Genomic DNA, 15,643 nt, shown 5'->3' on the forward strand with positions numbered 1-15,643 from the left:
TTAGGCTGCTGATAATATGCTTCTTATATACTCTTCACTCTTCTCTGCAAAGGTTGTAAATCCTAAAGCATAAACGCATAACTAAACCTCTTCTGATGTGCTGACACATATTTTATTGTTCCTAGAAGATCACGTAGGGAATCCATCACTTCAAGGTGAAGAGAAAGACATGTCCTGGGTTACAGCACTCACAACCTCTCCTCTAATTTCAGATATGGCCGCAGACTTGGACACAGCAGCAGTGGCTGTTTCCCAGCACGTTTTTTTGCTGAGGAAAGTGCAAGTCATCGTCAAGGGCAAAGACTGGAGGGTGGAGAGTTTTGGAGTTGGGCCAGATGGTATGTGCCCCAACAGGAAAGACACCGTAGAACAGTACAGGCAAACAGGTACTGTACATTGAACACAAGCATTTATAAAAAACTCATCTTTGTGCAACTGCAGGGATATTTTTGAAGAACACAATTTAGCTACGTAAAAGCTAAAAATGTAAAATATCAATATAAAAGTTAAACAATAAAGTAATGATAAAGACACTAGATCTTATTAGGTAGAAGCAGCCCATTAGTGTTAAATCAATACTTTATTGAGACAGTAAGGTGACATTTTCTCACATCATTTATCAAATATAAAACTACGTTGGTGCAAAGAAATTTGATGTATGCAGGTTTTTATACATGTTGTCATTATAATTAGAGCAACGTAATAGCTATGGATACTTTCATAAATGCTTGCATATATGCTTGATTTCTAACAATGGAGGTCATAGCAACCTTGCACTGTAACAATAGATATACAGAAACCAATCTAGTGATAGGCTGGAATGAAAATTAAGGAGCACAAATATCCGTGCAACAGTTTTGTAGATGTAGTAATATGTCATGGCAAATGAAGCATATGGTTGCAATAAGACCTAGCTGCCACCTGATGGTGATATAACACAGTGAATACGAGATGGTTCCATTATGTTGCAGAGCAGAGGTTTTAAATAGAAGCCATTTAGTTATTCAGTGCAAACTCCTTGTGTACACTGATCAGCAACAACATAACCTGGTGATTTTAATATAAAAATATCACGTTCTTTTAATACAAATATTATAAACTAATTAATAAATGCTGGTTTACTACCTGTCAGCCCATGAAGTGGTTAAAATCAGCTCCACCGCTACCAATTATGATCTTTGACCCTTATTATTTTTATTAATTATTGTACATGTTATGCTGTAATTATCACTATTGTTTAAAACACATTGTTTACTTAGTGAAGTAGTTTTATTTTTCATAATTTTTCATTTAATGAATTGTAGATAATCTCCATAGTACTTGATTAAAAGACTTGACATGGTACAATTACAATTAGTCATTTAGCAGATGCTTTTATCCAAAGTGACACGCAACTAAGCAGCAGACACTAGGGACGTGGGGGTTCAGTGTCTTGTCCAGGGACACTTCGACTTGTAACCAGGAGGACTGGTAGTCCAACCACTGACCCTGTGGATTGTGGACAACTGCTTTACCAACTGAGCTACAGCCGTCAGCCACCAAGTAACCCTCATATTAGTGGTACCTGTACTGAATAATTCTTATGAGCAAATACTTACAATTTGTGTACTTACCTTCAACACAGCAGATATTCTCCAACTAAAAAATGCCTTTTGATAAACCTTTTGGTGTCCAGGAGTTAGTATATTTCTCTTTATTTTTTGTTGTTTAGTGAACGTTAGTACGGCACTAGATGTTTTTTAAAATATGCTTAGCTAGCCACATCTTCTTTAATTCCAAGATGAGTCTCCTCATAATCAAAGTATTATTCCACCACTAATTGGGCATAAATGTATTATAATGGTCCAAATACAGAACAAAACACACAATGCAATGTCTTTAGAAAGAAAGACAATTAATTTGTACAATGGACATTATTAAGCATTACATTTGTTTCAGATCTTAAATTTTAACTCTATTTTATGTACATCACAACCTCACGCACATGCAAATTAACACCTAACATCACTTATGTAGTGACAGATGTATAACAATATGTTTAGAAACATTTTCTATTTTTCTTTGGTTCTATTAACTTCTCAATACATTTATCAGATTCATGCCATAATACTGAGTTAACTAGTGAGCAAAACTAAATAGTTTCAACACATTAAACTTCATATTTTAGATTCTTTAAAGCAGCCAATACTTGCCTTGGTAAAAGCTTTGTGTCTGTCTGTGTAATGCATCCAGTAGCTTCATGGGTTAGACTCCTCTAGTATTCCATATGTATTAATATGTATCCATATTGATTTCCATCAGTCATGGAGGAGCTGTGATGGTCTGAAGATGTTTGTGTGAATTGTGAATAATTAGAATTTAATGGAGTCTTAGTCAGCATTGGTACAGCTTGCCTTAGCACACCATTCTGTAGCAACACGCCATCCCATCTGGTTTGTTTAGCAGGACCATCTGTTTTTCAGTAATACAATGATACAAAACACACCTTAGGGCTACATTTGACCAAGAAGGAGAGTGATAGACTGTTTTATTCGATGAGCTGGTCTCTACAGCCTCCCTTCTAAACCCATCTAAGGGGGTTCGAGATAAGCCTGACGGCAGAGTCTGCAAGAGGCAGCCAGTGAGAGTTGAGTCTATGGCGTGACTCCTTAAGGGGTTAGAAAAGCTAAGGAATAGAAAAGTTAGTGGCTACTATGTTGCTTTCTTTTACATGTTTTGATGTTTTCAGTATTAATCAACAGCCCAACTCTTTTAGCCTACCCTCATATAAACCTATTTCGAACAGTACTTGTAAAAGTTCTGATTCTTACATAAACTACTGTTGATCTACTGTTATTCAGAAGCAATATTCTACTTTTACTGCAATAATTTTATGTGTTCTATTTAGATTTTGCAGATGTATTCCTATAAAAAAAATAGAATTATTTGTAAATGATGATGCAATAGTATTGTAGATTAACCAACTCTAATTACATCAAATCATCAGCTCCACCTTTTTCCAGCTGCTGTTGTTTGGGTCCACACCATATACTTTTACATAGACTTTTGACCCTTACTATTTTTGAAATTCCAAAATTTTCTTTGCCACGATTTTTATGTTTTGATATTTTTTTTAATTAATTTGGCTTGATGTTACATTTGCACGTTTTTTTGTTTGTTTGTTTGTTTGTTTGTTTTTGATACGCTCTGCACGTTAGGTTAACTGGTGACTCTAAATTCCTGGTAGGTGTGAATGTCCATGGTTGTCTGAGTGTTTCTCTCTATTATTTAGTTAATAGTAAGATTAGTAGCTGGCCCTAAAGTGGTAGTATTCCCGAGATAATGCGCTCCCCGGTTAGTGGGACTAGTGGGATTAACGTTGGCGCTGTCTCATAGCATGTTGGCCCCTGTATTTGCTTCTCATTGCCATTTGTGATCATGTATTGATAATACATGGGATTTAGTTGTTAAATCTAGTGCCCATGTTACTGGTCATCTAAAAGATTTGCACCTGACATATGACACAACACCAAATACACCACAAGAGTCTTGTGCACAGAAACCCGTTGTCATCTTTAGTGTTAGATGTCCACATGTACTGTATCTCTTTAGGGTGTTTCAGTGTAGAAGTTTGAATAACTAGTCTGGTCACTTTGAAACGTGTGCCCTTTATTTCCTGAGGCAAATCTAGCCTGCAGTGAAGGCTATGGGATTATTTTATGACCTCCAGCTCAGTAGAGCCATTAGGAACAGGGGCAAGGAAATGAAAAGCTGCCACCTGTCATTCAAATAAATGCACACTTGAGCCATTTGTCTAAAACGCAAACTCCCACAAACACTGAATATTAGGTAAAATGTAATGAGAAATAGTGTCATTATTGAGAAACTATCCAGTTTTGAATAGCACACACAGTATATCTGGCAAGTGACGACTTGGTGTTAATCTGCTGGCAGCATGCATGCAGAAATTTAAAATACATGCATTCCTAGTCTTGTCACATGTTGTCTTTGTTAAAGGCTAAGATGTGCAGAAAGATGATGTTGCAAGTGGTTAAATGAGCTACAGAAAGAAAGAGAGTTTGATGTCAGTGCATCCTCTTTCTGATGATGAACAGTGGGCTTCAGAGAGCTAATACATAAAGTGCATGGGATACAATTAATGGAGATGCTTCAGTACATTGAAGTTATTACTTTAAAACTATTAGAACAATTTATAAATGTATAAATTGTTTATAAAACGACAAATTAATTTTCCTTCTCTTTTCTCTTTTTTGAGATAAACTGTCTGTTCATGCTTTTTTTTTTTTCCTCATCTGCTACTGACTTGTGGCAACAAGCCTCTATGCATGCCATCCCGAAGTGATGGGAAAATGAAAAGCAGTGGAATGAAAGCGAGGGAGTGGACATGCAGTTTTTATGAAGGATTGATGTTGTTAATGTTTTTTTCTCTGTTTGTTTTTTAAATTAAACAGTACAGTAGGTTGGTGTAGATGTTAATGTACAGTATGATGCCATGCTCTCATGCACTACTAATATCAGCCTTTATTATCTGTAAAATAATCAAGCTTTTTATGAAATTATGCCACAGTAGAACAAGCACTCAGAGACAGTATATTAAATAAAAGATGATATCCCTTTCTGTTTTATGGAACTTCATGTCTCTCACTACTGCTCTTTCTTGCCATCTGTTTTTAGGAGAGAGGTGCTACGGAAAAGCTACGGTTACAAAAAAGGAAGACATGAGAAAAAATTAATTTGAAGGCATTTCATCTTTTGTGCTTCACTTATGCAAGACGCAACAACAGCTCTTGTGAAAGAAAAGCCTTTTCTGGAGAATAAGTGTGTGGAGAAAGAGGAGGAGCAGCAGGAAGAGGGGGACATTTGACAGCTAAAAAGAGGGAGCTCTGCAGCAGGATATCCACTGTGCTGAACACCAGACTGCGTGACTGTTCTGTGCAAGCAGAGGGAACAGGAGGAGAGAGGAAAGAAGGGAAGAAGGTAGGAATGAGATGAGGGGGGAGGGGAGGCAATTTCAGCGCAGTGCAAGCTGACTGAATCAGTAGCAGCCACGGCACAGGCAGCAGCAGCAGCACCACCACTAGCTGTAGCATCTTTTTTGTAGCTGCTGGAGGCTGTCTTGTGGCTGCTGTAGGCATCAAAATCATCCACATACACACGCAAATATCTGGACACAGATATTCCCACTACTTGCCTTATACACACATATGTCGTGGTGGCCACCAGAGAAAAGGTAGCAAGTGGGCTCTGGGGACAGAGGGACACAGGAAGAGGAAACAGGGACAACTGGTGGTAGTGCAAACGAGAGGAGGGCTGGAGCGACGTTGTCTGGAGTAGCAGCGACAGTAGCAGTGGCACCATGGCACAAGCCGCCAAGCAGCTCCGCAAGACCAAGGACCTCGCCGAGGCCGCCGCCCAGGAGCAGAGGGAGAAGGAGGAGGAAAAGATAAAAAAGAGAAATCGATCCAGGGACCGCAGGCGCAAGGTATGGGTGCCTGTCTCAGGAGACGCAGGATGGTGGTTCTTACGTCTATCTTTCCTTCGCTGCCTGCCTGTCTTTATTCCTCTAGCAGTCTCTCTCTCTCACTGCATCTATTGTGCATGATTTGTGAGCATGCACTTACACATGCACAATTACACAGTTGGTCTTGCGGCCTCAACTGGTGCATGTGTGCGTGCATATGTGTGTAGACTAACCAGTCAAGCACTGGTACAGGTTGGGTTTACTCACTGAGATATTTAGCTATAGGAGAAGGAAAAGGAGGGTATGATAAATGTTATGTTGTTGGATCTGTGACCAGTATTAGCTGCTGATTTAAATAGGATGAGTCTTTTTTTCTTTTTTTACCTGACAAGCTTTCTTGGAGGGATTTCAGCCTTACACGGGTGCAGCTCATTCATATTAATGTATTGCAAGTCTTTGCAGTGCACATATCTGTGTTTTATGCAACCCATCCATTAACATGCTCAGTGTGCCTGCGCTTTTCTGTGAAGCTGCTCTGGATTTAGAATGTATTCCCCCATATTACAGATTTTTTCATTTGGGGGAGATGTAAAATGGAGGGGAAAGATGGAGGTACACTCTAACAATACTGTTGCAGTTTTTATCCATCTAAACTGTATATTATTTTGGGGGCATATTTGTGCTACAAAATGTCTATGAAATCTTTTCTAATCAATATATAACATCTGCTGCTTGAAATATGTGCTGTGTGTCCTATAGGTATGAATGCTCTTATTCACCCCTCTGTCTCATGTCTGTTCTACCGGGTGCCGTTAGGCACAGACTTTATTGGGGTTGCACTTCTTTGCACTCATGCTTGACAGCATTGAAATTATTGATCAGAATATACATTTTATTGTCAAAGGTACTACTTGAATGGTTTAAAATACTTTGTGTAATTTTATGACTTTTTACTAGATGGTGATGTGTATAGACACTCCGTTGTCATTGGAATGCCAAATCTCAGAAGTGCTTTGTGAAATATTTCTCTGTGCACATATTTATACAGAGTTGGTGGTTGGAGAATAGAACAGGTTCTTTATTCTAACTCCATATGTATATGTTTTAAAAGCCTGAACTGACTTAGTTTAATCTTCTGTAAACTTATATAATTTAAATTCTTTCAATATAAATAAGGATTTTCTTTTATTATAACAGAATATAACTTTACTGTATATTTTAGCAAAGCAAGCCCTCAGTATGCTGGATCCTTTTTGGGCTATAAAACTGACATTATTTTCAATAGAGCACAATATACTTAATTGGATATAGGTAGCTTGGTGTAGTAGGAGGAAATTTAAAGGAGGAAAATGCATAATCTTAACAGTTAAAAGAATCAGTGAAAACAAAATTGTGTAAACTGACATAAAAACACTAGTCATCAATAGATTGTATAACTCCATCCAAAAATGAATTGCCTGGGACATGGCATACATTTATCTGAATACTTTGCTGTATTTGTTATGTAACAATGTTTAATAAGAATTGGGCTTTGGTCCCTACGATTACAAGTGAAAACAAAGTTTCGAGGTTTTGAAGGTTGTTTCTGCATGTGAATGCTGACATTACCATACTTGTTATGTTAGAGTACAGTACTGTTAATTTGGGAAATAGAGCCTTCACATCTGACCAGACTATAGATTGAGATAGATTACGATTGGGCAACATGATGATGAGTCGTAGTTGGAAGTTACTGAGGATCGCTAACGCCTTGGTAAAGCTCTGGCTGCTGTGGTGCATTGCCAGTTAGGGTTGTTTTTAAAGATGTTTGCATTAATTTGATGCAGCTTAATTCCTTTGTTTGTCAAGTAGGTAATCTACCAGAGTAGGGCACCTATTTAATGAAGTTTCTTTATTCAACTTTATTTAACAGAATGTATCCCTCTCAGAATATATCACTGTCGAGATAAGACCATGTTGCGTGTTGCGTTTCATGAATAAAAGGTGAACAATTTGATTGTATCGATCATATCACTGCAAACCAAAGAAATGTAAGAAATTCTGTTATTTGACCATATCAGATGTAAGAAGCAGGTTGAGTGTTTATAGTACTTAGGTAATTCTCCACTGATCAATGTACTGTTAATGTTTGCTACTAATTTATTAAGTTTTTAGATTTTGTTAATAGATATCTACTGTTTTATTTAACTAGCTCTGTTGTAAAGGCTTGACGTGCCATGTTTGGACTGATTTCTTTGGCTGCATTGGACATCAAAAAATATGCCCAAAAACAGTTTGTTGGTTCATCAAAAATAGTTATTTTTGTGGCCTTTAGGACCATGTAAGTGGCCAAAAATAATTTGCTTTTGCTCTATATTTCACGTTAATGACAGACACGTCACTTTATCATGTGCAGTATATATTAAAATGTTCTATTTCTCTCATTGAAAATTAGAAAATGATCAAATACAGAGTATAACATCACTGTTATTGTAGTTACTTGAAGGATTCCACAAGCTTGAAACCTAACTCAACCAGAAATAAGAAGTTTGTAGCAAAAAACTTCACTGCTTCCATTTGAGAGGCCTTTCCCCTCATTTTCACCTTAATCCTCAACCACACCACTTTGTTTCTGTATTCGTTGTGTCTCTCTCTTGGAATCTGTCTTTCTTCCTCTAGTATATTGTTGCTATGCACCCAGAAGGAGTGAGGAATCTAGTCAAAGAGACAGAGAGTGGCATAGGCAGGTCTTAATGTTCTGGGGATGTTAATTAGCTCCATTCGATGTAAATCAAAGTCGGCAGTCATCCCTCTTCTCTTCTCCCATTGCACAAAGGTCATCCACTACAGTGCCAACAGAGATCCTATCATAATTCTGGATAGACTGGACAGTAATGTGATTAGAAAATCTGCAATGGCATAATGCTAATTCCCCTGGCCAATGTGGATGCCATACAACTCTGAGGTCCTACAGTGGTCTTGTGTTGATCTGTGACCTCTATCAGACAATCCTTGCTACGTATATTTCCTGCCTGTTGCTGCTATGTCTAAAAAAAAATATATTTTTAGAAGAGAACAAGAGCAGAAAAATGATACATACATACATACAGAAAGTCTTGTACGTACTAACGCTAGTGGTTAATATAGGGAGAAGTGGTTCAGTGTTGTGTGATGGAAGCACTGTATCCGATCTGATTGGAAATAACAAGTGAACAGCAGAAATACTGTGAATCAATCATTTTGTTCTTCTCAGTCCCAAAAATGTTCTTTTTTTTTATCCTTCACAGAGGAATAAAGTCAGCATGAAATTAGAGTTAGAGCTATATCTGGCTTTATTGGCAGTAAGTATTATTGTCACTATGATCAGTATCTGACTAAACTTTTGCCATTAAGTCCAGCATCATTGTACATGTGTTTATTAATCACTAGCTGCAGCAGTGCTAATATTGCCATTTCTTTATGCTGCTGTGAATTAGAAATGCCCTGGCTGAGATTCTCTGGCTTGAATTAAAATCGGATTGTTTTAACAATATTCTATTGAGCAATACTTTACTTTAACAGACTGTAAAAGCAGCCTGTTAATGTTTGCTTGGCCTATTTTAACCAAACCGATTTTAAAATTACCCATTAGCCATTCTTAGGATTCGCTCAGGACATCTCAACTGCGTTTAAAATCTATTAAAGAATAAAATTTACAATAATCTGTCTGCAAATTTGGCCTTAGAAATTGAGGGTCTTGCAGCAGCAAGCGTACAAATTAAAATTCAAATTTACTTCAATGTAAAATAACCTGAAAGCAAAGAATTGCTGGGGCCATTGCCAGTGGTACATACCAATAATCAGTTATTTATACTGAGTGACAAAATAAGAGGGGGGATAAGGACGCGCATGAAAATGCACAGTAACTTCTAAATTACAGTTGTGATTCTTTTGGCTAATTTTCCTTTGTAAACAATGAGAGACTCATCTAGGACATGAAGTAGCTCAGCATAAGGGTCCTTGTGCCTGTTTCCTCCAGGCCTGCACTTAATCCAATGGATCCACATCTACTAATGGATAATATGTTATTTGTGTGTGTCTGTGTGCGTGAGTGTGTGTGTGTGTGTACTGTATGTGCTTCCTTGTGTTTCCAAAGGAGCTGCATGTGTGCAGGGCTTCAGGGTATCTCATTTCTCTTTTATGTAACCTTATGGAAACACAACTCTAGTTAGCCAAAACGTCTTCTCTGTCTCTCACTCTTTCTTTGCCTGTCTGCCCACTTTTGTTCTCACACAAAACAAAACACAGTAAACTGACAACACAGGGAATATTTAGCGATGCCTAAGTTTAGTAATTAAAAGTTGTATCATGTAAATGAATAAACATAAATGTGTGTAGACAACATGAAAAATAATCCATGTTTAGCTACGCTTATATTCAAAATCTTAGGATAGAATTTAATAGATCAATTGGATAAATACAGCCATCATACCCTGCATCATATGTATGCAGCATTGAGAGTGGAGCTCTTACAAATTTCATTCTCTTATAGAATGCAAGGAACATAGGATTTCTGAATTTTCCTTTTGTGTGCAATTTTACATTACATTTTGAATTTCTCTAGAGATACAGTTGAGGTTTTGCACCCAACTTGCACCCAACCCTTTATTTTCAAACGGCAAAAAAGTGAAGGAAATATATTTTTTAATCAGTATAATACTGCACATTCAGCTAGTACAAATGTTCAACCATTATAAATTCATTTATTCATTTATCAAAGGCAATTCAAACATTGGTTCAAACATAATTTTCATTAATTTACTATAAACGTTTTTAGTCACTCCTTGACTATTTTTGATATTTTAGCACAATGAGTATAATAATTATGAGCATAATAATTAGTATCTTAGGTTTAGGGTGAAGCTTGCATCCGCCTGTAAACCATTTCAGTGCAAACTTAAACATAACGCTAACATAATATTAATGCACATTCAGCTACTACAAATGTTCCTGTACGAAAAAGTTGCAGCAAAATTATGAACATTCTAAAACAACAAATGTACAAATGTTCCTTCATAAATCTATGAAGGAACATTTGTACTAATTGAATGTGCATTAAATATTATGTAGTAGATGAAAAACAATAGTTTTACACTTCTTGCCATTTTAAAATAAATGGAAGTCAACTTTACAGTGTGTGCATGAGCTGTCATTAGACTATGTTAGGAAACAGGGGAGATCCAGCATGAGAAGAACATGCAAGCTCCCCATAGAGAGACTCCAGCTGGTTGGCAAATTTGAAGCCAGAACTTTCTTATGTGACACGACAGTATGCCACCATAGTGTGTGTGATGAATTTTCACCCCCTCAGAAGAATAAATCACAGCGTTAATCCCTATTCTTTTACAAACAAACAAACTTACTGTTTTTGATAATTAGATGGAAACGTGTTAATACTAAAATACAGGTCTACTTGGGAACAAATTTGATAAACAAATTAAAGCTGTCAATTTCCTTCACGTTTCCATTTAAGCTCATTAAATAACCTGTTGTATATCAGCTATTGGAATTTGTGTAAAATTTCACAAAACGTCCCATTCAGAAAAGTAAGTTGAATTGCTAGGAATCAGAGCAGATTAATTCTAAGCTAAAGAATATAGATTAAAATGTTTTTTAGTTTTTTGACTCAATATTAGAAATTACTTTATTACGACTTTAATAAGACTTTATTAAAGTTTTATAAAGTCCCACCTGTATTGCTGCTAAAAGAAAAGACACCTAAATGCTTATGTGATATACATGTTTTATTGTATTGAATATAACTTCATGTTGGACAGGGATATTTTAGAGACATGATATCCATGTTTTTTGCAAAAGTAATGAGTAGAGTAATAGTGTAGGCTAGTGCCTTTTCATCCCCTTTGACGAATGGAAGGGCAGGATGAGTCAAGGTCGAGCCGAGTAAAGCAGCACAAAGCAGCCACATGCTATATTTACTTGCTAGCCTAGGATTACACTGCATCTGAGGGTAGTGCAACCCATCTACTGTGTGTTAGCTGAGCACCTGCTCCGATACTGTATCCAATGTTTCCCTGGATCCCTACTTGCTCAAACAACAGAGAACCAATGCAGAATAGAAGCATGATTGCTGATATTTATCAGACCTCTCTTAACGCTTATCTAGCACTTGAATGTCACAGTTTTTAATTTTGAGATCAAAATGCTTTTAGATAAACACACTTTGTCAGACAACTTTGATAAATATCATTAAAGTCATTTTGCAGGGTTAATATAAACCTTTGTTGCATAATATAGTTTTATTTGTGCAATTCTGGCACAGCCATAGCTCCAGTGTACTGGACTAGAGGTATATGTACAAAAAAAGCATTCATTCTTTTTACATTGTATATTCTGTGCCATGATGTAGCTCTGCTTTTCAGAGTGTAGTATCCGTTGCAAGTATGGAAAATTCAGCCAGTAACGCGTAATGCTAATAATAATGCTCACGTGCATTACTTTTTATTTTTGGCATGGTTTTGTAACTAGCAACAATTGTTGAATGTTCATGTGGTCACTGTGTTGATGGACCATTAGATCAATTTGCATTTGTTGGGTTCCTCAAGAATCCCGGCTCATATGCCATAAGCCTGTACCTGTTATTCAGATCATTCATCATCGTTATCAGCAAGGTCAACCAACGCAAAGTCCTGGCTTGCAGAGGGAGGGGTAGCATCTCTAAATCTTTTGACTAAGTTTATCGTGCCCTTGGGGTCAGTCAGCAAGCGGACTGGAGTGACTGATTATGAGTATGCTCTCTGCACATTGCAGGATGATGAACAGTTGCGGAGATGGATGAGGGTATGCCATGGTTGGCGATGAGGCATTTAACTTGCTGTGCAGATCACCAGCTAGACACTAAACGCTGAAGGGAAAGAAGCTTGTTGCTTTAGCTACACTCTCAAGCTTCTCTGCATGGTTCCAGATTTATGTGGATGTGGAGTTTCATTATTACTCACAGTTCATCTGATGAAAGAACATCAATAAGAAAGCATGAGTCAGAGAGCAGCTCTATTGCAGATTTTTTTTTAAGATATGTCTTCCATCACAAGCAGCTCAATTTTACATCAAAAGGAGCACCCAGAAAATACAACAGTTACAAAACGTACACAACTGACCCACTCACCGCATACATTTAGCACTAATGCTTTTAACTCGTCGCAGGTGATTAGCAAAATCAATATATGAGCACTGGTAATTCCAAAGAATCATTAGGAAGGAGTGAAAAGGATACAGACTGGTGTGATGCCGCATACACTGTTAGGCAGACAAAGCACATAGACACACACATGCATTTAGACCTGGAGCTGGGCATTATGTAATAGAATTAGTGCTCCTCATGGATCATGTGGCCTGCAGGATCCTACTAATGCACAGAAGCAGCAGCTTTCGGCACACCCTGGCTCTATCACTTTACTCTGCTGGCCTAGAGACATTTTACAGCATGTGTGCTGGTTAATGGAACAAAAAGCATGGATGTATTCTTTTCTTATTTGTTGCAGATTCATCTTAGTATTGTCTGTACTTTGGATTTTAGAAGCTTTGAAGCGCTTGAAATGTAATAATATAGTCCAACTACTGTCTAGTCCAGACAGACTTTAAATTCACTTTAGATCTAGAACTAAAATTAATATAATAAATAAATAGTAAGTTGTGTTAATATGTAGATGGACATACAGTAGAATTGACAGCTTCATATAATTGCTCAGCAAATGCTTTTCCCTTACTGTATTTTTTATAATTCAACCGACTGAGAAATGCATGTGTCTAACGATTAATCTGTTTAAAAACATTATTAAAGTTTAACAGTATGCAGTTTTTAAATTGCAAAAGCTGTAAGAGAAGCATTTCTGCAGGCTCGATCAGCTCAGCCCCCATCTGCCTGCAGAAGAAGTGAGTAAAAGGGGGAGGAAGAAAGTTTAAAGCCCCTTTCACACATGCACTGGAATCCTGAAATTCTCCTGACTTTGTCCGGGGGGGGCGGGGGGGGGGTTGTATTAAAAAATACAAATGTCTGAGTAAGACAACCTGACAGATATTTTTTTCTGTGCCCCTGAAGTACAAAGTCCTTATTATGTGTGTGAGACTGTGTGTGGAGCAAACTGGTCTGTCTCATTTTAAAATGAGTTAAAGTGGGCGCGTTGGTGAATGAGTTATCACTCCTTCTCTTACTTGACTGCTGTGGTAATGAAACTTTTTTTTTCTTTTGGTAAAGATCTGTACTGTGCTGTAAATAAAACCTGGTTTTCTGTCACATTGTGCCTCTTGTGTGACTGCGAACTGAATTCAACCTTGACGACCTGTTTGCATGTCGTTTTTAAGTTGGTGTTTCCAGATTTTTATGATGTACATCAACTAACTTTGTGTGTGGAATATAAATGGAGTGAGTTGTTAGGGAAAAATTATAGAAGGAGATAGAATGGTTCAGTGAATTAACTTGTCTAGGCAGTGTTTTCAAATGTTTGTGTGTGCGTGCATGCATGTGTTTTTATATGCACAGCCAACATGAAAGTAGAGTATTTGATATTCTATGCTTTGATGTTTGCACTAAATATTACTAGAAACATAAAATAAGTTAAATTGCATTTGCAATAATGCTTTAAATAATTGCAGTTCAATAATTTTCCTAAATCATTCAGCCCTACATGTGTCTAATGTAGGTAGCTAATTTGGCTTGTTTGTGTGTGTGTGTGTGTGTGTGTGTGTGTTTAGAATGGGTCATGTCACTGATTTCTACTGGCAGATGGAATGGTTCCTCTGTTTACAGGCTAATCACTCAACAACCAATCTGTGCTGGTGGACAGGACACACACACACACACACACACACACACACACACACACACACACACACACACACACACACACACTGATAAAGCTGAAGCAATCAATTTAAAAAGGAACATGTACTGTAAACAGTATTGGTTTTCAACATGTTAAATTGCTTGAAATGACAGACAAAATATAGCATCAGCAATTTCAAAACACCCCTGCCAAGACCAGCTGCCAATCAACCACTGATACATCTTCGCACTCGGATCTGAGGAAACTTGCATCAGCACTCATTGATGGCAGCCCAGTTGCAACAAGACAGCAAGAGGAGACAATAAATGCAAATAGAGTGGTTTTCCTCAGTCGACTCAACATCCTTCTACTTTTTTTCCTTTTTCACTATGATTCTCTTTTTCCCTTTCCCATGTGGTTATGACCTTGTTTTTCTGACTGGGGATGTGTCGTTATGGCCATGATTTGTTACATACAGGTAAAAAACATTGACAGTGCTGCATGTTTCCCCGCATTATTCCTGCTGACTACTGTGCAGAGGCAGTGAGTTGGAAAATCCACACTGCACTGTATAAATACTTCATCGCTAATTTAATTTTAAACTCTAAATGGAAGGAGGGAACATGTAGCAACTATTTGCTTTTTCACTGTGCCCTCAATGCATTCCTCCATTAGTCTTCTTTCCACCAATGTGCTAAGGTCCTTGGAGTATCGATTTCTCCCCATCCTTCCATCTTCCTGGTCTATGTCACCCATCTCTCACACCTCTCTTTTGTTATTATTTTTTCTCTCCTTCTCCATCCCATTAACCTGTTTGAGTATGCAGTGTTGAAAGCATAATGTGCCAACTTAAATTAAATGCATGCTTATCTGATTAAATAAAACTGTAGAGTGATGAATGTAAAAAGCTGTGGACCTTTACCCATAAAATCCTGTGAAAAACAGTGTCCACTTTCAGAAGACCTCCTCCCTAAATCCCATCATCTGTTTATGTACACGGGATTGAAAACCAAGTAAAAGGTTTTCTCTATGGAATCCTACGTGAGACTGTGAGCCAGAAGTACTCACTTCATGTCAGTTCCACTGTCTACATGATTCAGGGCCTACAGCCACAGCAACAGATCCAGGTGTTTACAAAGATGCCCACCTTGCCCCATAGAAACCTATGGTACCGTATATATAAGTATATTTGTCCTTGTTCTAGTTTCAGAAAATCTTAGGAAAAATCTTCACTTAATCTAAAGCATCATCAATTCACTTTCAGACATGTATGCGCAAGTCTAAAATTTCATTATTATAAAAGGAAAGGAAAAGCAGTCATGTCAAGTCAAGCAGCATGTCTGTTGGTTGAAAAAAAATCCGCTTTTGTGTGTGTTTTTTAACA

At 37.4% G+C, this 15,643-nt stretch overlaps 1 protein-coding gene across 12 annotated transcripts in view; it reads left to right on the forward strand.

The window, feature by feature from the left end:
* Positions 1–241: 241 nt before the first annotated feature.
* Positions 242–15,643, forward strand: part of ank1b (ankyrin 1, erythrocytic b) — a 73,170-nt gene continuing 57,768 nt past the window's right edge. For 10 of the 12 annotated variants that reach the window (XM_067484279.1, XM_067484280.1, XM_067484285.1 and 7 more), the window contains exons 1-2: positions 243–386; positions 4,675–5,482. In XM_067484279.1, the coding sequence (XP_067340380.1) occupies positions 5,357–5,482 (126 nt within the window). In that variant the 5' untranslated portion in view covers positions 243–386; positions 4,675–5,356. Of the gene's footprint in view, positions 387–4,674; positions 5,483–15,643 lie in introns of all 12 variants that reach the window. The other 2 variants (XM_067484284.1, XM_067484288.1) reach the window with 2 other exon arrangements.

The sequence above is a fragment of the Channa argus genome, chromosome 18 (genome assembly GCF_033026475.1).
Source record: "Channa argus isolate prfri chromosome 18, Channa argus male v1.0, whole genome shotgun sequence".
NCBI lineage: Eukaryota > Metazoa > Chordata > Actinopteri > Anabantiformes > Channidae > Channa > Channa argus.